This window comes from Myotis myotis, unplaced genomic scaffold (assembly GCF_014108235.1).
Source record: "Myotis myotis isolate mMyoMyo1 unplaced genomic scaffold, mMyoMyo1.p scaffold_m19_p_10, whole genome shotgun sequence".
NCBI lineage: Eukaryota > Metazoa > Chordata > Mammalia > Chiroptera > Vespertilionidae > Myotis > Myotis myotis.
Window position 1 is genome coordinate 64,084,043 of NW_023416314.1, and position 22,144 is coordinate 64,106,186.

Sequence of the window (22,144 nt, forward strand, 5' to 3'; positions counted from 1 at the left end):
AGCTGTGCGTACAAGGGTAAAGGGGATTTTATATTTTGGAAAAGTCTGCTGCCTCCCATCTGTTCCTGGGGACCAGTCTGCGTGGAGTTCACCTTCCAGGTGAGAACTCATCTCACTGGAAAGAACCATTGCTTTGTGACACCCACCATTCTCCCTTTTCTCCTACAACAACTGACCTTGCTGGGAAAAATCAAATGACGTTGGTGGTTTTACAGAAGTGTTGAGCTTATTTAGTGATACTTTGACCATGGGAAAAGGAATCTTTTCCCTTTGAGAGACAATGTTTCTGCACCTACTATGTACACAGCAGATGTGCAGTGGAAAAATTCTCAGGAGGACTAAGTCAGTTCTCCATTCTGAATGAATAGATGTTATGAAGGGATTTTGGAAGTGGGTGGGTGAAGAGAGAGGTAATAACATTGGCAAGAACGGATTCTTGGTCCAAGTAACATTAATTTAGCACCTAGTGTATAGAGATATTATGCAGACATTATTTTGTATTTTGGGGGGGAAACAGTCTAAAGGAGGCAGCTTGTTCCTGGGATAAATGTTAACCAGGAGAGTAAAGTACTCTGTTAAAATCAGAGAGAAAATATTCAGACCAGATGTACTGTTCATTTAAATCATGTGCGTGTGGGGGTGGGGGAGGGTGGGGGCAGTAATTTAAAAGATTTTATCTATAATGCTCTGACCATAAATGAGCTTTTTAACTTTTAAAATTTTGTTTAATATATTTGAATATTATTTAAAGCTTAAAAATAAGCTTTTAATCCAGCAGTTCCACTTCCAAAAACTTTATCTTAAGAAAATAAACATGGATATATATTTACAGAATCTGTTCAACAGAAAATTATTAACAATAGAGAAAAACAGTTAGCAACCCTAATGTCCAACAATAGGAGACTGGTTCAAAATATGTATGGTACATGCATACAATGGAATAATAAAATATAATCTATATTATTTATAATAATGAAATATATATTCACCATATATAGATACTTTTAACATTCATGTTCTAAAATATTTGATGACATGGATTATGTCATTTTAAATTTAGAAACAAGTTACAAAATTATATCTATATCATGCCCTTATTTTTGTAAAAAATAAAACAATGTGTAAAAACAAATGGCTACATATTCTCAAGGTAATATGTACCCATATTAACTGGATAGTGGAATTTTTCTTTCTTTATAAAATAGTTTGTAATATTTTATTTTCCCTTCTAAATTTTATTTTCTATATTCTTAAAATTCCCATGCATATTATATATTGAATTATATAAACGCAGATATACATATTATAATTAAAAACCACATACTATTTTCTGTTCCACATTTTCTCCTTTTGTTTTAATACTGTCCCTTGTGCATGCCTGTGTTGTATCATAGTTCTTATGGTAATGGCTCCTTGCAGTTGCAATATACTAACAGGTCTTATTTATGTAACCTTATTCCAGACAAAAGAGACTGTGTCTTATTTTTTCCTATTTGTTGATGTTGCTTTATAAAACTGCTCTCTACAACTCATTTTCCTTGTTTGAGTTGTTCCTATTGAAGACATTTCCAGTATGGGGAAGACTGGGTCTAAAGCGCCTTCTTTGTGGACTTTGCCCACTGCCAAGGCTGAAAGCTCACATAAGCTGTTTTAGAGCCACTTCAAGTTTCAGAAATGTTGAGGATGAAGGATATTTTCTCTCTCTTAAGTATGATGAAGGTTTCATGGGCTTATAATCTGTTAAAGCTGTAGACTTGTTCACATTACATGCTTTTAATTATGTCCATTTAAATTACTCAGCGTTGAAGCTGTTTTTAAAAGAGACAACAAAAATCATGATGCCAGCAAAGACTGTCCTGTTCCCAAACTCAGAAGTAGCCTTAGAGAGGATAAAATGGCTGGCAAGCAACTAAGGGTATGGGACAGGACACATGCACATGGAAAAGTCAAGAACATTGAGTTGTGCAAACAATTTTAACCCTGGTCAAACCTCAGGTGCCAAAGAGTAAATGAGATCTTTGGAACCAGAAATCTTTTCCCATTGAAAGCGACTACCACTGGTTCTATCTGTACAAGTCTCTGTAGCTGATCATTCCCACAGGACCTGTGCTTCTTGAAAGAAAGAAAGAAAGAAAGAAAGAAAGAAAGAAAGAAAGAAAGAAAGAAAGAGAGAAAGAAAGAGAGAGAGAGAGAAAGAAAGAAAGAAAGAAAGAAAGAAAGAAAGAAAGAGAGAGAGAAAGAGAGAGAGAAAGAAAGAGAGAAAGAAAGGGAGAAAGAAAGGAACATTCTGGCCAGAGTTCTGGGAAACCAGAGTGCCTCAGCACTAAAGGGCTGAGTACATCGGAGAACCAAGATGGCGGCATAGGTTAACGCCGGAGTTTGTTGCCTTGAACAACTACTTCAAAAGTGAAACTAAAAGACGGAACGGACATCACCCAGAACCACAGGAATGCTGGCTGAGTGGAAGTCCTACAACTAGGAGGAAAGAGAAACGCATACGGACACTCAGAGGAGGCGCAGTGCTGAAGTCAAATTCTGAGGTGCAGAGTGCGAGGAGCAGGCTGGCGGCGGAGGGCGCAGTTGGCGTTTTCAATCCGGAGGGAGTCGCAGACTCTGAGCTCCAGATCCGGGCGAGTCTTTGGGGACCCAGACTCAAACAGGAGAAGCGGGACTGTCTGGCTTCGGTCAGAGCGAGTGCAGCTTTCTCTCCGAGGTTTGCAGCGGTTGCTGGGACTCAGAGAGGCAGAGCCCCTGGGGACAACACTGAGAGCCACCATAACTGCTCTCTCCAGCCCACCCTGTTGATCCTGTGTGACCCGCCCCGCCCAAGCCCTGCACAGAGGCATTTGCCGGATAGCCTCAGGCAAAGGCTAGATTAGCACCTCCCTAGAGGACAGAAGTTCTCTCACTGCAGACACAGCTGATTCTCACAGCCACTTGGCCTGGAGGTCAAACCCTCCCTGGTATTAGCTACAACAATCAAGGCTTAACTATAAGACTGCGCACAAAGACCACTAGAGAGTGCACCAAGAAAGCATAACAAAATGCGGAGACAAAGAAACAGGACAAAATTGTCAATGGAAGATATAGAGTTCAGAACCACACTTTTAAGGTCTCTCAAGAACTGTTTAGAAGCTGCCGATAAACTTAATGAGATCTACAAGAAAACTAATGAGACCCTCAATGTTATGATGGGGAACCAACTAGAAATTAAGCATACACGGACTGAAATAACGAATATTATACAGACACCCAACAGCAGACCAGAGGAGCGCAAGAATCAAGTCAAAGATTCGAAATGCAAAGAAGCAAAAAACACCCAACTGGAAAAGCAAAATGAAAAAAGAATCCAAAAATACGAAAATAGTGTAAGGAGCCTCTGGGACAGCTTCAAGCGTACCAACATCAGAATTATAGGGGTGCCAGAAGATGAGAGAGAGCAAGATATTGAAAACCTATTTGAAGAAATAATGACAGAAAACTTCCCCCACCTGGTGAAAGAAATAGACTTACAGTTCCAAGAAGCGTGGAGAACCCCAAACAAAAGGAATCCAAAGAGGACCACACCGAGACACATCATAATTAAAATGCCAAGAGCAAAAGACAAAGAGAGAATCTTAAAAGCAGCAAGAGAAAGAAACTCAGTTACCTACAAGGGAATACCCATACGACTGTCAGCTGATTTCTCAACAGAAACTTTGCAGGCCAGAAGGGAGTGGCAAGAAATATTCAAAGTGATGAATACCAAGAACCTACAACCAAGATTACTTTATCCAGCAAAGCTATCATTCAGAATTGAAGGTCAGATAAAGAGCTTCACAGATAAGGAAAAGCTAAAGGAGTTCATCACCACCAAACCAGGATTATATGAAATGCTGAAAGGTATCCTTTAAGAAGAGGAAGAAGAAGAAAAAGGTAAAGATACAAATTATGAACAACAAACATGCATCTATCAACAAGTGAATCTAAGAATCAAGTGAACACATAATCTGGTGATCATAATAGAATCAGGGACATAGAAAGGGAATGGACTGACTATTCTTGGGGGGGAAAGGGGTGTGGGAGATGCGGGAAGAGACTGGACAAAAATCATGCACCTATGGATGAGGACAGTGGGTGGGGAGTGAGGGCGGAGGGTGGGGCGGGAACTGGGAGGAGGGAAGTTATGGGGGGAAAAAAGAGGAACAAATGTAATAATCTGAACAATAAAGATTTAATTAAAAAAAATAAAATAAAAAATAAAGGGCTGAGTACATCAAACAATCTTTTCTCTGCTTCCTTCAGGGAATGATGATAATCATGACACACAAATACTACTATGTGCCAGGCACTTACTAAGAAATTCCCATAGGCTTTTTTACTCACTTGGTGCCATGCCGGGGTCCAACCCCAGCAGGTCCAGGGGTTCCCAAAGATGTGGACAGAGTCAGCGAAGACTATCCACCCTCTTCCTACGGTGGAGTCTGATCCGTCCCGAGTGTGGGGCGCTTACCGAGGGGTCCCTGTTCGGGCACCAGATGCCAGGGTCCAACCCCAGCGGGTCCAGGGGTCCCCAAAGGTGTGGATGGAGTCGGCGAAGAAGGAAGGACACGGAGACAGTGTTCAGTTGATCAGCAGCCTAGCCAGGATCTCCAGCCAAGTTCTGGTCTGGGTCTCCAGAGATGTTCTGCTGTTTATTGTCTTGTTACATCCGTATTTATACCAGTTGATTTTAATCCTGTCAATTTCTATTACAAAGGTTAGGGCGTTTTTTTTGTTTGTTTGTTTGTTTTTTTATCTTTTTTTTTAATTTATTTTTTTAAATTTATTGCTTAAAGTATTACAAAGGGTATTACATATGTGTCCATTTTATCCCCCCGCCCTAGACAGTCCCCTAGCCTCCCCTGTCCCCCAATGTCTTATGTCCACTGGTTATGCTTATATGCATGCATACAAGTCCCTTAGTTGATCTCTTACCCCCGCTACCTCCTGCCCCCCAACCCTCCCGGCCTTCCCGCTGCAGTTTGACAATCTGTTTGAGGCAGCTCTGCCTCTGTATCTATTATTGTTCAAAAGTTTATAATGGTCTCTATTATCCATGAATGAGTGAGATCATGTGGTATTTTTCCTTCATTGACTGGCTTATTTCACTTAACATAATGCTCTCCAGTTCCATCCATGACATTGCAAATGGTAAGAGTTCCTTCCTTTTTAGAGCAGCATAGTATTCCATCGTGTAGATGTACCACAGTTTTCTAATCCATTCATCTAGTGATGGGCACTTACACTGTTTCCAGATCTTAGCTATGGTGAATTGTGCTGCTATGAACATAGGGGTGCATATATCCTTTCTGATTGTTGTTTCTGGTTTCTTGGGATATATTCCTAGAAGTGGGATCACAGGGTCTAGGGCGTTTCTTATCTCCATTCCAGGGAGTAAAGATTATGTAGCTTAAGCATGATTGTTTGTAGTTAAAGTGATTAACTACCCGCCTGGCACTTAGTTAAGGAGTTTCATCCCCTCCCTAACTTCAGGGAAAAATCCCTACCTGGGGAAACAACCTTTCTCGGAGAGGTGACCTTGGTTAAAACACACAGCGCTAAGGGGAGCAAACATATTAAGAACAGTATGCCATATACGCCAGGTCCCTTGAAACATATGCTGTGCAGATGTTTCTTTCCTGCAGCGACTGTGTCAAGTAGCAAGGATGGACCGGCTTCCGGCAGTGCCAGTGCCTGGATTACTCATTTAATCCCCACAAACTGTCTCTCACGTAAGTGTTGGTGTTATTCTCAGGACACTATTCACACTGAAAGCTCTCACACTGTGGGCTAGGTTAAAGTTACACTCATTTCTTAAAAAAAAAAATCCAATGGGCTGAGCTGAAATATTGTGTGGTTAGCTGCCAGTAATGATATTAATAGCAGTAATAAAATAATAATTTTGAGTTATTATATGCTAGAAACTCTACTATGCACTTAATATGTATTAACTCATTTAACCATCGCTATGATTTTCTTTTTATTTCTAAACCAACTAGGTGTTCAGTTTGGTTTTTTTTTTTTGTTTTTTGTTTTTTGTTTTTTTTTAAATATATATTTTATTGATTTTTTACAGAGAGGAAGGGAGAGAGATAGAGAGTTAGAAACATCGATGAGAGAGAAACATCGATCAGCTGCCTCCTGCACATCTCCCACTGGGGATGTGCCCGCAACCCAGGTACATGCCCTTGACCGGAATCGAACCCGGGACCTTTCAGTCCACAGGCCGATGCTCTATCCACTGAGCCAAACCGGTTTCGGCTAGTTTGGTTTTGGTAAGAAATTTTGGACACCAGTTTGTGAGGTTAAAGGCAGTTGGGGAGAGCAAACACAGAGGGAGGTAGCCTGGAACTGAGGAACACCTTTAATTTTTGGCTGAAGCTGCAAGTCCATGGCTTTCTGATCAACCTCCCACTTCTCTGTCCTCTCATATTTCTGTTTCTCTGTGTTGAGGAGCTCACCCTCCTGGTGACTGGGCTTGCACTGCTCCTCCTTCCTGAAGTAAGCACCAGTGAGATGTTTGGGGATTTTCACACCACTGGTTCCCGTCTTGGTAGAGGTGGCGATGATGAATTTCTGGTGTGTTCTATGCAGAGGAACTTAATGATTAAGGCACAGAGTTGCAGACATTAAGGCCCCTGCTCAGCTGCTTCAGGAAAACCATTCTCTTGCCTCCGTGGTGCCCAGGGAGGATGATCAGAATGGTCCCGGGAGTGAGGTTGGCCTACAGTTTTCTCACATGCTGACTGAAGGGCTTCTTGTCATGGCTCAACAGCTTTGGAGGCACATCTTCAGTGGGGTAGTATCTAGGCATTTTGCAAAGTGTAAGCACTTGGGTATCACGTTTTCTTGTCACTACCAACTGGTTTTGTGACAGTAGCAATAACTTTTTCATTTCAATCAAGGATTTAGCTACTGAATACTTCCACTTGTGCATGGCCTTTCTGGAATATATAGCCGACCAGGAATATCTGCCAATTCCTCTGACCAAGATAGGGTTTCAGTTGTAGTGGGGCTTCCTCTTCTTACGCATCTTGACCTTGGGGTTACCTTTCTTTTTTTAAAATATATTTGTATTGATTTCAGAGAGGAAGGGAGAGGGAGAGAGAGAGAGATAGAAACATCAATGAGAGAGAATCATTGATTAACTGCCTCCTACACATCCCCTACTGGGAATTGAGTCCACAACCAGGGCATGTGCTCTTGACTGGAATCAAAGCCGGAATCCTTGAGTCCACAGGCTGATGCCTTATCCACTGAGCCAAATCAGCTAGGCAGGGGTGGGCAAACTTTTTGACTCGAGGGCCACAATGGGTTCTTAAACTGGACCGGAGGGCCGGAACAAAAGCATGGATGGAGTGTTTGTGTGAACTAATATAAATTCAAAGTAAACATCATTACATAAAAGGGTACGGTCTTTTTTTTTCAATAGTTTTATTCATTTCAAATGGGCCAGATCCGGCCAGCGGGCCATAGTTTGCCCACGGCTGAGCTAGAGCAAGGGTTACCCTTCTTAACCTTGTCACCAATATCAGCCTTCTTGGCTCTGGGTTTCTTCTCTTTAGTATCTTGCCTCTCAGCTTCTTCACCCACCATCTTGCAGATGGGAAAGAGGCAATAATTTTCTAGGTAGAGTCTGTTTTCATTAGGATTAATGAGTAAATTACGGAACCAAGAGGGTAAGTAACTTTTTGAAGATTACAGAGTTTGCTAGTGGTGGCATTGGGCTAATCATTGACTACAACCAGATCCCCAAAGACTCACTAGCATATTTACGTAACATGTTTGTTAAAATAAATGTGTATTAAATGAAAATGTAGAGTAGTGTCAGAAGTGAAGGGAAAATTTTCAGAAGGAGAACCAGGTGCTTCCTGCCAACCTCCTCCTTCCTTGGCGTTACTGAGGACTTCAGTGTGGGTAACACCAATAGAGGGCACTGAAGAAGGTCGTGGGCATTAGCATAGAACCTGCTGCTCTTGTTTCTCCCTGGTAGTTCCTTCGGAACTTTTATGCTGTGTTTCCTTTCGAGTAAGGCTTGAAATCTAGAGTGACTCTACTTTTTCTTCCCCTAAGGCATTACTTTAGAAGAGGGCAGACTTATCTGTTACCTTCTAAGATTCAGGTAAAGGTGTGTGGATCTAGTTCCTATGGGTTCAGCATTTTTACATCCTGGCTGTTTGTTGATCCTCCCTCTAGGCTAAAATACCTGCCAAGATGCTTCACTTGCAGGGCCCACAAATGCTGCAGATGCTAGAAAAATCCTTGAGGAAGAGCCTCCCTGAGTCCTTAAAGGTGAGACTGGAACAATCTCAGGGAAACAAAGGGTGGCATCTTCCTGTGACAGAGTAGGAAAGAGAATAAGCTGTTATTAGGCATCTATTTTTAAAATATATATATATATAATTTCAGAGAGGAAGGGAGAGGGAGAGAGAGATAGAAACATCAATGATGAGAGTCATTATCAGCTGCCTCCTGCATGCCCCTTACTAGGGACTGAGCTGGCAACCAGGGCATGTGCCCTGAACTGGAATCAAACCATGACCTCCTGGTTCATAGGTCAACATGGAGCCACGCCAGCTGGGCAGGAATTCACTCATGCTACAGCTCATTTAGTTCACATCACCTCTGTGCAAGGGAGATATATTCTGGAACCTCTTTGTACTTTCTTTGCTACTTCATGTGAATAAATTAAAAGTTTTTAAAAAAATAAGGTTTGTTCATGTCATAGAATGCTCTGAAGTCATTAAAATTATTTTTATTTATTGGAAAAGAAATATGACTAGAATGTATCATATCACATCTATGTGATTTTTTTAATTTTGCAAAATTTGTTGTGCATGTGCATGAATAGTAGAAAATCTATTAAAAGATTTTTTCTCTTTTTTAAAAAATTGAGATATAATTGATATACATTACATTAAATGTGTATTAAATTCTACAATGGGAGAGTTCATGATTTTTATTCATAAATTTTACTAGTCTGAATATTTTACAATGTGATTATATTTCTAAAAGATACATTTATTGAGATAAAACACTAAAACTTAAAATTGCTTGGCAGAAATACTCAGAGACCTTTCACTGATAAAATTCCGTGAGTTCATAGAAATAAACCTGTCCTGATCAACCAAGTTACTTTAACATTCTTTCCTAATACAGGGGTGGGAAAAGTGGGTTTATAGTTGTGAGTACATGAAACAGAGTTAATAAAGCTATTGTAATAGTCATAACCTGTATGACTTTTTACAGATGAACAACCGTAAACTTACTTTTACCAACCCCTGTACATTGACCCTCCCACTTTCTTGTGATGTTGCAGGTTTATGGGACCATCTTCCACATGAACCAGGGAAACCTGTTCAAGCTGAAGGCTCTGGTGGACAAGTGGCCTGATTTTAATACAGTAGTTGTCCGTCCTCAGGAGCAGGTAAGGTGTCAGATATGGAATGAATGTGCATCTATGTATGTATTTGCTATGTGTTTATCTGGACCTGGCAGTGTGGGAGACCTGGGCATATAGAAATGAATCCCAGGAATAGTAAATAGTCCCTGTCCTCAAGAATTCCACAGCCTGGAAGAGAATACAGATGAGTCCACAGATAAATTACAGCATGGTCTGAATGTGCAGCAACAGGAGAATTGAATCAAATGATTGTCTAATAACCACTGTGCTGTGCACCTGAAACTAATATAAAATAATATTGAATATCAACTGTAATTGAAAAATAAACTTAAAAAAGAAGTAACACATGTGGAAAGCTGATTAAAACTATATATTTTAATATATTTTTATTGATTTCAGAGAGTAAGGGGGAGGGAGAGATATAGAAACATCAAAGATAAGAGAGAATCATTGATTGACTGCCTCTTGTATGCCCTTCACTGGGGATTGATTGCACAACCTGAGCATGTGCCCTGACTAGGAATGGAACCATGACCTCCTGGTTCATAGGTCAATGCTCAACCACTGAGCCACACCGGCTGGGCTATATGGTACATTTTCATACTCATTCATTGTTTTAATTTGTTTTCAAGACAGGACCCCAAACAGCATCCTGGTGATGCTGAAGACCAAGCACCTTTCATTATTTCTTGCATTTAGTTTATGGGAAGAGAGACACCCAATGGATGGTTTTGGTAATGTAAGATTATGTTGAGGACATAGACAAAAGCTGATCTTTTGTTCAAGATATTAAAGTAACATTTCTCAGACTCGACATCTTTATTGTTTTGAATCAAACACTTTTAACTCTTAGCCATGGGGAAAAATTATTTCCTATCTTTTAAAAATACCAACCTTGAAACCACACCACTAGTTAACTCACTAGTGCTAACTCACAACTTCTTGTGATACTGTCTTCCCATTGAGAGGCTGCATGGTATTGTAACCAACTGCCATCAGTAAAGTCAATAAAATAGGGCATTTAAAAAAAAACTATATATAGTAGAGGTTGCAGGGAAAGGAGAAAAATTTACCAAAACTGCATGTTAAAGATAAATAAGATTTTTTTATAGAGGGTCAAGGCAGGACTTCATCCAAAGCAAACAAAATACCAATTTAGCGGCATAAGGTCTAAATCATCGTGAATTAGGGAAATTTAAAAGCAAAAGACATGGTTGGAGTTGTTATATATTGTGATAATTTTTTTTAATTAATGAAATTAAATAGTTAAAATATTTCAAAACTAAAAAATATATAATTATATTTTAATAAATTAAGCAATAATCTAAATTTATTAATATTAAACATTATTACTTGTAAATGTCACCAAATTAAATAATTTGAAAAATAAAGACTTTGAATTATTGATAGAAACCTGAATAAGAAATATTATTTGAGCAACTGTCAAAAATACAATCTTCTAAGATCTGGAAACAGCTTAAGTGCCCATCAGTAGATGAATGGATTAGAAAACTGTGGTACATCTACACGATGGAATACTATGCTGCTGTAAAAAAGAAGGAATTCTTACCATTTGCAATGGCATGGATGGAACTTGAGAGCATTATGCTAAGTGAAATAAGCCAGTCAATGAAGGAAAAATACCACATGATCTCACTCATTTATGGATAATAAAGACCATTATAAACTTATGAACAAAAATAGATATAGAGGCAGAGCAGCCTTGAACAGACTGTCAAACTACAGCGGGAAGGCCGGGGAGGGTTGGGGGGGGGGGAGGGGAGGGTAAGAGATCAACCAAAGGACTTGTATGCATTCATATAAGCATAACCAATGGACATAAGACACTGGGGGGTAGGAGAGGCCAGGGGATTATCAAGGGCGGGTAAAAAAGGGAGATATATGTAATACTCTTTGTAATACTTTAAGTAATAAAACAATAAAAGAAAAAAAAATCCAATCTTGCCCTAGCTGATTTGGCTCAATGATTACAGTCTTGACCCAGAGACTGAAGGGTCGTGAGTTGGATTCCAATCAAGGAAACATACATCTGTTTCAGGCTCCCCCTCTTAGCGCTATGTGTTTTAAACAAGACCACCTCCCCAAGAAAGGTTGTTTCCCCAGGTGAGGATTTTTTCTCTGGAGTTAGGGATTAACAGGACTAAGGAAGTGAAACCCCCTAGTGTTACAGAAATACCATGTACTACTTATGAAGAACTTGGACTAAGACTGTTGGCAATAAATTTGGGACTTGTTGGGCCCACATCCCCAGGGGTCTGCCCACCAGGGAAAGCACCAAAGCCTATACCCCTGGAGACCCACCGACACAGGGCAGTCCCAGGGAAGGCAAGCAGCGAGGCTGGGAGGACATAACCTTTACTGGGTAGGATAATCTCCTTCAGTCACTTCCTTGTAGCTTATCAGTAGAGCAGTGACCTTGGAATAGCCCTTATAATGGAACACAGAGACTAACCTAGACAGGATTAAATTCAACAGAACTAGATTAACAAACGCCCTAACCTTTGGAATAGAATTGTTAGGATTAAACTCAACAGAACTAGATTAACAAAAGCCCTAACCTTTGGAATAGAATTGTTAGGATTAAACTCAACAGAACTAGATTAACAAACACCCTAACCTTTGGAATAGAATGGGTAGGATTAAACTCAACAGAACTAGATTAACAAACACCCTAACCTTTGGAATAGAATTGTTAGGATTAAACTCAACAGAACTAGATTAACAAACGCCCTAACCTTTGGAATAGAATTGTTAGGATTAAACTCAACAGAACTAGATTAACAAACACCCTAACCTTTGGAATAGAATGGGTAGGATTAAAATCAACTGGTATAAATATGGATGTAACAGGACAATAAGAACAGAACCTGGCTAGAGAACCTCGCTATGCTGATCAACTGAACGCTGACTCCGTCCACACCTTTGGGAACCCCTCGACCTGCTGATGCTGGACCCCAACAATACCATTCTGTAAGTTTAAAAAATACATTTCTGGAGTTGGCACCGCGGCCGCCCCCGCTCCGCGCTCTCGGCCCCTCCGCCTGGCTGTACGGAGCCCTTCCGGCACCCTCTCCTCACTTGGGCTCGTCCTCCCGCCTGAGTCGGCCTCCCCCACTTAAGCCACAGCCCTTTTCTCTCCCCGCGGAGCCGGAGCCGCGGTGGCCGGGGAGCCCATGGCGTACAGTCAGGAAGGCGGCAAAAAGAAAGCCTGCTACTACTACGATGGTGATATTGGAAACTATTACTATGGACAAGGCCATCCTATGAAACCTCATAGAATCCGCATGACCCATAACTTGATGCTAAATTATGGCTTATATAGAAAAATGGAAATATATAGGCCCCATAAAGCCACTGCTGAAGAAATGACAAAATACCACAGTGATGAGTACATCAAATTTCTACGTTCAATAAGACCAGATAACATGTCTGAGTATAGTAAGCAGATGCAGAGATTTAATGTTGGAGAAGATTGTCCAGCGTTTGATGGACTCTTTGAGTTTTGTCAGCTCTCAACTGGTGGCTCAGTTGCTGGAGCTGTGAGGTTAAACCGACAACAAACTGATATGGCTGTTAATTGGGCTGGAGGATTGCATCATGCTAAGAAATCAGAAGCATCAGGATTTTGTTATGTTAATGATATTGTGCTTGCCATCCTTGAATTACTAAAGTATCACCAGAGAGTCTTATATATTGATATTGATATCCATCACGGTGATGGTGTTGAAGAAGCTTTTTATACAACAGATCGTGTAATGACTGTATCATTCCATAAATACGGGGAATGCTTTCCTGGAACAGGAGACTTGAGGGATATTGGTGCAGGAAAAGGCAAATATTATGCTGTCAATTTTCCAATGAGAGAGGGTATAGATGATGAATCTTATGGGCAAATATTTAAGCCTGTCATCTCAAAAGTGATGGGGATGTATCAACCTAGTGCCGTGGTGCTACAGTGTGGTGCAGACTCGCTATCTGGTGATAGACTTGGTTGCTTCAATCTGACAGTCAAAGGTCATGCTAAATGTGTAGAAGTTGTAAAAACTTTCCATTTACCATTACTGATGCTTGGGGGAGGTGGATACACAATTCGTAACGTTGCTCGCTGTTGGACATATGAGACTGCAGTTGCCCTTGATTGTGAGATTCCTAATGAATTGCCATATAATGATTACTTGGAGTATTTTGGACCAGACTTCAAACTGCATATTTGTCCTTCAAATATGACAAACCAGAACACTCCAGAATATATGGAAAAGATAAAAGAGCGTTTATTTGAAAATTTACGCATGCTGCCTCATGCACCTGGTGTCCAAATGCAAGCTATTCCAGAAGATGCTGTTCATGAAGACAGTGGAGATGACGATGGAGAAGACCCAGACAGGAGAATTTCTATTCGAGCATCAGACAAACGGATAGCTTGTGATGAAGAATTCTCAGATTCAGAGGATGAAGGAGAAGGAGGTCGTAGAAATGTGGCTGATCATAAGAAAGGAGCAAAGAAAGCTAGAATTGAGGAAGACAAGACGGAAACAGAAGACAAAAAAGCTGATGTTAAGGAAGAAGATAAATCCAAGGATAATAGTGATGAAAAAACAGATACCAAAGGAGCCAAATCAGAACAGCTCAGCAACCCTTGAATTTGAAAGTCTCCAATTTCAGAAAACATTAAAAAATAAGAAAATATTGGCAAGAAAAGTGTTTTCTTTTTGAAGACTTCTGGCTTCACTTTATACTACTTTGGCATGGACTGTATTTATTTTCAAATGGCTTTAGTTCTTTGGTTTGTTTTTGTTCTTGGCAAGTTTTAGTGTGAGTTTCTAATTATGAAGCAAAATTTCTTTTCTCCACCATGCTTTATGTGATAGTATTTAAAATTGAGTAAGTTATTTTTGCTTCAACATATAGAAAAGGGTTCATTTTCTTATTTCACACCAAATAAATATTCTGGGTGAAATTAAAAAAAAAAAAATTGAGTAAGTTATTATGTCAAAAACTGATCTATTAAAGAAGTAATTGGCCTTTCTGATGCCCTAACCAGTTTGGCTCAGTGGATAAAGCCTGTGGACTCAAGGGTCCCAGGTTCGATTCCAGTCAAGGGCATGTACCTTGGTTGCAGGCACATCCCCAGTGCAGGAGGCAGCTGATCGATATTTCTCTCTCATCGATGTTTCTAATTCTCTATCCCTCTCCCTTCCTCTTTGTAAAAAGAAAATCAATAAAATATATTTGCCCTAACTGGTTTGGCTCAGTGGATAAAGCATCGGTCTGCGGACTGAAGGGTCCCAGGTTCAATTCCGGTCAAGGGCATATACCTTGGTTGTGGGCACATCCCCAGTAGGGGCTGTGCAGGAGGCAGCTGATTGAGGTTTCTCTCTCTTTGATGTTTCTAATTATCCCTATTCCTTCCACTCTATAAAAAAAAATAATAATAAAATATATATTTTTTAAAAAAGTAATATGCCTTTCTGAAAAAAAAAAAAGCAAAAAAAGAAAGAAAATCATTATTGATGTTTAGAAATATCTGACCATTGTATCTGCCTGTTCCTAAGAATTTGCATAGCTTGATACAATATGATTATTTCCCTATTCTGATTGGTTTTAAAAATCACAAGAAGGGAACACAAAGTATCTTTGCTTTGGGAGGGGTTTTGCTATTGTTTTCTACTGAAGCCATTGGAGTTAGCACATTTACTACAAGAGAATAAACTTGTACAAAAGACATTTTACTAGAAGTCTGACTCTCCTGTGCTTTTTGAAATAAATGTTAAATTCTAAATGGATCATTTCTGTTTGAAATTTTATAGTAATAGTTGATTTAGAAATAGTTTATCCAGGATATTTTTATTGTTAGTTGAATAAGGAAGTGCTTGAGTTGACCTAATAATATAAATCATTCTTCAATAAAGGTAATACACCAACAGGAAAACCTAATATTTTAGTACTTAAAAATACCATAGTATAATGGAACACTGACAACCATGTATGGCAATCACAAACTACAATTATTTTTGTTGATTCTACTTTTCCCAAACCAAACAGGAGATGGTAGATGACCTTGATCACTACACCAATACTTACCAAATCTATTCCAAGGACCCCAAGAACTGTCATGAATTCCTTGGCTCACCAGAAGTCATAAACTGGAAACAACATTTGCAGATTCAAAGTAAGGGGATTGGAATGTGTTCCAGTTGCTGGGATTTTCCATGTCTATACACTTTTCATTTTGAATAACACCCCTACATTCCATATATCTTTACTTCAAGCCCCATTAGTTATTAGTTACTAGAGGCCCGGTGCACAAAATTTGTGCATGGGGGAGTGTCCCCTCAGCCCAGCCTGCACTCTCTCCAATCCGGGACCCCTTGGGGGATGTCCATCTGCCGGTTTAGGCCCAATCCCGGAGATTGTGCCTATACTGGCAGTTGGACATCCCTCTCACAATCCTAGACTGCTGGTTCCTAATCACTCACCTGCCTGTCTGCTTGGTTGCCCCTAACTACCCCCCCCCACCAGCCTGATCACCCCTCACTGCCTCTGCATGCCAGCCTGATTTCCACTAACTGCCCCCTGCTGCCAGCCAGGTTGCCCCCAATTGCTTCCTCCTTGCTGGCCTGGTTGCTTCTAACTGCTCCCTACCACTGGCCTGGTTGCCCCCAACTGCATCCCCCCACCAGTCTGATCACCCCTCATGCCCCTCCCCGCACTGGCCTGGTCGCCCCACACAGCCTGCTATTCAGTTATTTGGTTGTCCCTCACTAACTCCCCTGCAGGCAGCAGTCTTGTGAGGGTGTGAGGGTTAATTTGCATATTACCTCTATTATATAGGAGGATGTAGTCTAGAGCAAGTAACAACCTGTCTGTGGATCAGTTTCCTCCTGGGTAAAGTGCGGATTATGATAGTATTTAAAATATAGAGCCTTTGAATGATTAAATCAGATATTGAATGAGAAGTGCTTGGCACCCTCTATGTCTGGTTTTATCATTTGGTTTTCAAACCATCCCGAAACAATGACTTAAAACAGCAATAATTTATTAGCTCACAATTTGGTGTGGTAGCAATTTATATTTTAAAATATATTTTTATTTATTTCAGAGAGGAAAGGAGAGGGAGAGAGACAGAAATATCAATGATGAGAGAGAATGTGTTGAATGAGAATCATTGATTGTCTGACTCTTGCACACCTCCACTAGGGATAGAGCCTGCAACCTGAGCATATACCCAGACCAGGAATAGAACTGTGACCTCCTGGTTATAGGTTCAACCACTGAGTCATGCCAGTCAGGCATGAGGCAGCAATTTAGATGGGACTCATCTGGGTGATTCTTTGGCTAGCTCCCCCTAGATTCATCCATGCGGCTGCTATCCACAGGGGTTTGTCTATGAGCTGGTAGAACTAGTTAGACACCGCCCCAGGCCTGGCTATCGCTGGCTTTGCTTGTGCTGGCGGAAATGGATTGGGCAATATATAGAAGTCACAGAGTTTTCAAAGGCAGAAAGAGAAGGCAAGAAAAAGAAAGTAAAAAATAAAGAGAGGGCAAGACTCAGTGCACCATCTCTTTTCAAGCTTCTTGTTAAATTACATTTACTATCGTTGCACTGGCTAAAGCAAGTTTCATGGTTAAGCTCAGAGTCATTTCAGGAGGAAAAATCAGGGTAGTGAGGAAAATACAACCCTCTCAAAACCATTGCAGCAACAACCTATGGCATGCAGTGCATAGGCTTGTTTGATACATTTTGGTTATCACGATTATACCTCATCAACTTTGATAGTCATGACTGTACTGTGTAGTCCCAATTTTTAATTTAAAAAATGTGGGAGTGATTTAGCCTCAATCCTATAGAGGCCATGTCATGATTGAACATGGGTTTTGAGGACTCTAAACCACAAACTTTCCAGCCCCTAGGCAACACAGAAAGGAAGAGTGATACCTCATATTATTCCTCTTTTCTTCATCTAGGTTCACAATCCAACCTGGATGAGGTGATAGAAAATCTTGTAGCTGTTAAACTGAGTCAGGTCAAGCGAACACAATGCTTCCTCTATATGATCCTTCAGACAGCAAAGAAATTGGTTCCTTCCCTGCTGAATGCAAAGAAGTTATCTCCAAGTGGGGGCACACATGATTCCATGTAAGTCTGAAGCTCTATGTATCTCTCAGGAGCCCGTGCATTCGTTTTCCAACTGCTGTGAAAAATGACCTCAAAATGGGGTGGCTTGGAACCACAGAAATTTATTCTCTGAAGTCAATGTGTTGGCAAGCCATTGTTCTCTTCAAAGCCTCTAGGAGAGAGTCTTTCCTTGCCTCTTCCAGCTTCTGGTGGCTCTAAGGATTCTTTGGCTTGTGGCTGCATCACTCAAGTCTCTGGTGTTGTGCTCACATGGCCTTCTCCTCTCTGTGTGTGTCTTCTCTTCTGTCTATTATAAGGACTGTCATTGGATTTAAGGTCCAGGATGATTTCATATTGAAACCTTTAATTTATTTACATCTGCAAACACCCTTTTTGAAATAAGGTCATGTTTTCAGGTTCCCGGTGGAAATACGTTTGAGTGGACACACCATTCAGCACATTATACCTCCCAACTTCTTTTTCAGTTTTTGCTTAGACTCCCTATAATCCATTTTCTACAAAGCACCCAAACTAATCTTTTAAAAAACAAAAATTAGAACATGTCCCTCTCCTCTTAAAAGACTATGGTATTCCTGTCTCACCTTGAAATAATTCTGAACTCCTTCATGGTCCTATGAGAGCCAGCATCCATTTACCTTTTAGGCCTCATCTCCCTTGCTTGCTCCCCCAGCAACACTGGTCTTCCTCCCGCTGTTGATCATTGAAAAATCAGGCCCTTTCAATCAGGTTTTCCCTCTACCTAAACTTTAGGCCCTAAAGTGTCTTTCCCTCCACCCTACCCTTTTTTTACTCTCATGACTTCTCGGGACTTCTCAAATGTCACCTTACCATAGAGTCCTGGTTATACCATCCACCTGAAGTCACTTCCCAGTTATTTTCCACACATGACTCAGTTTTATATTTTTCATAGCAAGGATGATTATTTGTAATTAGCTAACTTAGTTAACTTACATACTTATTTGATGTTTGAATTCTGCCCAACAATATCGTTAACTGCAGACACCTTCTCTGTCTTGTTTAATGATAGAGCCTTAATAGCTATAACAGTGTCTGCTATGTAGTAGGCATTTAACAAATACGTGTTTAGCGAATTTGCTTCACAGAACAGAAGATTTCCAATAAAGAGAACTTGGACCAATTATACATTTTTTCCCATTGGTGCTTTACTGACACTGAAGAGAATTAAAAAGTGATGGCAGAGATTTGATCTGGAGACACCCAAACCCTTGGCCCTCTCTGTGTTAATATGCTTAGAAAAGCTTTATTTGCATGGCATTGCACATTCCACCTGAAAGATACTGCCAAATCTATCAACTCATTTGATTTTCTTGTCCATCCCATGAGATAGACAAGGTAGGAGATATTATCCATCTCCTGCCGGAAACCAGGTTCAGATGAAAAAATCACTTGTTCAGGTCGCATGGAAGGTCAAGCGTAACTGGGCCTTGAGTCTTCATCTTCTAGTTCTACATTGTGGGTTCTTTCCAAGACACTTGCTAAAGCCCCTAATACCATAGCAGAAGCCTTCAGACTTCAGTGTTCTGTACCTCAGGGGCTGCCTGCGCTCCACATTACTGCCCCTCTCTGGACTTGAGCTTCCCCACCAACATTCTAAGAGTCCTTGATTCTCATCTCTTATTTTACCTACAACTTGTTAACATGTGTATCAGGGCACTTGTTTAATTTCTTGAAAACATTTTACTTCTAGGTAAAATGAGAATAAGAACACCTACCCTACCTAGTTTTGGAGAGTGATGGCCAGGGCCAAATAAAAAAATTGCAGCTAATCTCTGTGGGGTGCTCACTCTCTGACAGGTACTGGTTCGTTGATATCCATGGGCTCATGTAAGCCTCACGATGATTCTAGGAGGAAGGTGTCATTATCATCCCTAGTTATTAGATGACAAAATAAAGGAAATGAGGGATTAAATAATCAGCCCCAAATCACACAAGTAGTCAGTTGATGAACCTAGGCCAGGGGTGGGCAAACTTTTTGACTCGAGGGCCACAATGGGTTCTTAAACTGGACCGGAGGGCCAGAACAAAAGCATGGATGGAGTGTTTGTGTGAACTAATGTAAATTCAAAGTAAACATCATTACATAAAAGGGTACGGTCTTTTTTTTTTTTTTTTTAGTTTTATTCATTTCAAATGGGCCGGATCCGGCCCACGGGCCGTAGTTTGCCTACGGCTGACCTAGGCAGTGTGGCTGCAAAGCACAAACCCTTAAATGTACGCCTAATTGCCTCTTGACACTATCTGCGTGGAAACAAATATAATACTTCGCAATATGTATGATATTTGGGCTGTTCTTTTCCCTTGTTCCCAATAGCAACCAAGAGATGTTTAAACTCTCATCCCTGGATGTCACACATGCTGTCCTGGTGAATAAATTCTGGCATTTCGGCGGCAATGAGAGGAGCCAGAGATTCATTGAGCGCTGTATCCAGACCTTCCCCTCCTTCTGCCTGCTGGGGCCTGAGGGGACCCCTGTGTCCTGGACCCTGATGGACCAGACAGGAGAGCTGCGGATGGCAGGCACTGTGCCTGAGTACCGAGGACACCGTCTCATCTTTCATGTCATCTGTGCCCAGATCCAGGCTCTGGAGAAACTTGGCTTCCCCATGTATTCCCACGTGGATAAAGCCAACCACAGCATGCAAAGACTGAATCTCAAAATCCAGAGTGTCCCTATGCCCTGTGACTGGAACCAGTGGCAATGTGTGCCTCTGTGACAAGACAGTATTGGGTAGGCTGCTCTTATAGCAGGAGGAGCATATGGATGAATGGACAGAAAGAATATATTGTCATCAGTGGTAATGAAGTGGTCTCTCAGGACAGGCTCAATCTTAATACTCCACCTTCCTAGGCTCCCCCTAGCTTCCTCCTTGGAAAGCTTCCCAGCCAGCATAGCTCCCATATTTCCAGGGTCTTCCTCACACTTCATATTAGCTGCATGTTTTCCTATGTTGTCCTTCCCGGAACTCTTGTTCATTGATTGACTCTTGCCAATTTGCCAGGAGGTGGTAATACTTGCTGGGTTCTATAATTTTTCCTTCTGGCTTTCTTTTTAATGTTGGCAGGAGAGTAAACTATCTTTTCAGCTGGTCATCCTTCCCCAGGTCACATCTCAAGCCTTATATTATAATCACATGAAATATAACACACACACACATATCATATAACTTGAGGGTATTATGTAAATGAAATAAGTCAGATGGAGAAAGACAAATACTGTATAATATCATTCATGTGTGGAATATTAAAACAAATGAAACAAAACTCATGGACACAAACTGCAGATTGGTGGTTATCGGATGGAAAGGGGGTGGAAGGGCAAAACAGTAAATGGGATCAATTATATGGTGACAGAGGGAAACTAAACCTTTCGTGGTGAGCATGCTGTAGTGTATACAGATGTTGAATTATAATGTTGTACACATGACAATTATATAATGTTATAAACCAATGTTACTACAATTAAGAAAGAGAGAGAGAGAATGAGTGCCTGGTGAGAATGCCATATGTTGGAATTCACACATACCATGAACATTTGCTGAGCACAGTGTTAGACCCTGTGCTGGTTAACATACAACGGTGAACAAAACAGGTGATTCCTAACTGTACGGATCTAATAAATCAATCATCTAAGGAAAGAGATGGAGATCACAAGTACAGTCACATGAATATAGTCTTAGAAATTTGCAGTGCTATAAATAAAAAAGTGAAAGTAGCTACAAATTTGAATCTCACTTGACTTCAGGAGGTGGAAGAAGGCTCCTGTTAGAAAAAGAGGTGGAAGCATATATTCTAAGCAGTGTTAGAAAAGAGATGGGATTTTAAGAGTCTTGCCCTAACCGGTTTGGCTCAGTGGATAGAGCGTCAGCCTGCGAACTGAAAGATCCCAGGTTCAATTCCGGTCAAGGGCATGTACCATGTTTGCGGGCACATCCCCAATAGGGGGTGTGCAGGAGGCAGCTGATCAATGTTTCTGACTCTCTGTCCCTCTCCCTTCCTCTCTGTAAAAAATCAATAAAATATATATGTATTTTTTTAAAAGAGTCTCAGTTTTACTCGAAGTAGCCATGACTCACTCAGGTAAGTCACTTAAAAACCTAGACCACTGTCTGCCTCTCTTATAGATGTGTCCACAAGCAAACGACTTGCTTTCTGTCAGGGTGTTCTATGACCTGTAAGTATCATAGTCTTATTCTTTGAAGTAAGTGCTAATCAGAAACTCTTGATCCCTTCCTACAACTTCATGTGCCGGGAGCCGGTCCATCCTTGCTGTTTCAAGGGACCTGGCATATATGGCATACTGTTCTTAATATGTTTGCTCACCTTCTTGGCACTATGTGTTTTACCAAGGTTACCTCTCTGAGAAAGGTTGTTTCCCCAGGTAGGGATTTTCCCCTGAAGTTAGGGAGGGAATAAAACCCCTTAACTAAGTACCAGGCGGGTAATTAATCACTTTAACTACGAACAATCATGCTTAAGCTACATAATCTTTACTCCCTGGAATGAAGATAAGAAACGCCCTAACCTTTGGAATAGAGATTGAT

At 40.8% G+C, this 22,144-nt stretch overlaps 2 protein-coding genes and 1 pseudogene across 5 annotated transcripts; 2 read left to right on the top strand and 1 right to left on the bottom strand.

Moving 5' to 3' along the window:
- Window positions 1–37: 37 nt before the first annotated feature.
- Window positions 38–20,991, top strand: LOC118664992 (glycine N-acyltransferase-like). 4 transcript variants are annotated; one of them, XM_036325781.1, is made up of 6 exons: window positions 38–99; window positions 8,218–8,313; window positions 9,341–9,448; window positions 15,488–15,614; window positions 17,411–17,582; window positions 19,915–20,991. In XM_036325781.1, the coding sequence occupies exons 2-6, from the start codon at window positions 8,236–8,238 to the stop codon at window positions 20,315–20,317; spliced, it is 888 nt and encodes a 295-aa protein (XP_036181674.1). In that variant the 5' UTR covers window positions 38–99; window positions 8,218–8,235; the 3' UTR covers window positions 20,318–20,991. The 4 variants fall into 4 exon arrangements, with proteins under 4 accessions (XP_036181674.1, XP_036181676.1, XP_036181675.1 ...); XM_036325782.1 differs by lacking the exon at window positions 38–99 and adding an exon at window positions 7,861–7,938; XM_036325780.1 differs by lacking the exon at window positions 38–99 and adding an exon at window positions 7,867–7,934.
- On the bottom strand, window positions 1,793–7,617 carry LOC118665449 (annotated as a pseudogene).
- Window positions 12,590–14,218, top strand: LOC118664991 (histone deacetylase 2-like). The gene has a single exon (XM_036325778.1). The coding sequence runs from the start codon at window positions 12,619–12,621 to the stop codon at window positions 14,083–14,085; it is 1,467 nt and encodes a 488-aa protein (XP_036181671.1). The 5' UTR covers window positions 12,590–12,618; the 3' UTR covers window positions 14,086–14,218.
- Window positions 20,992–22,144: the final 1,153 nt, after the last annotated feature.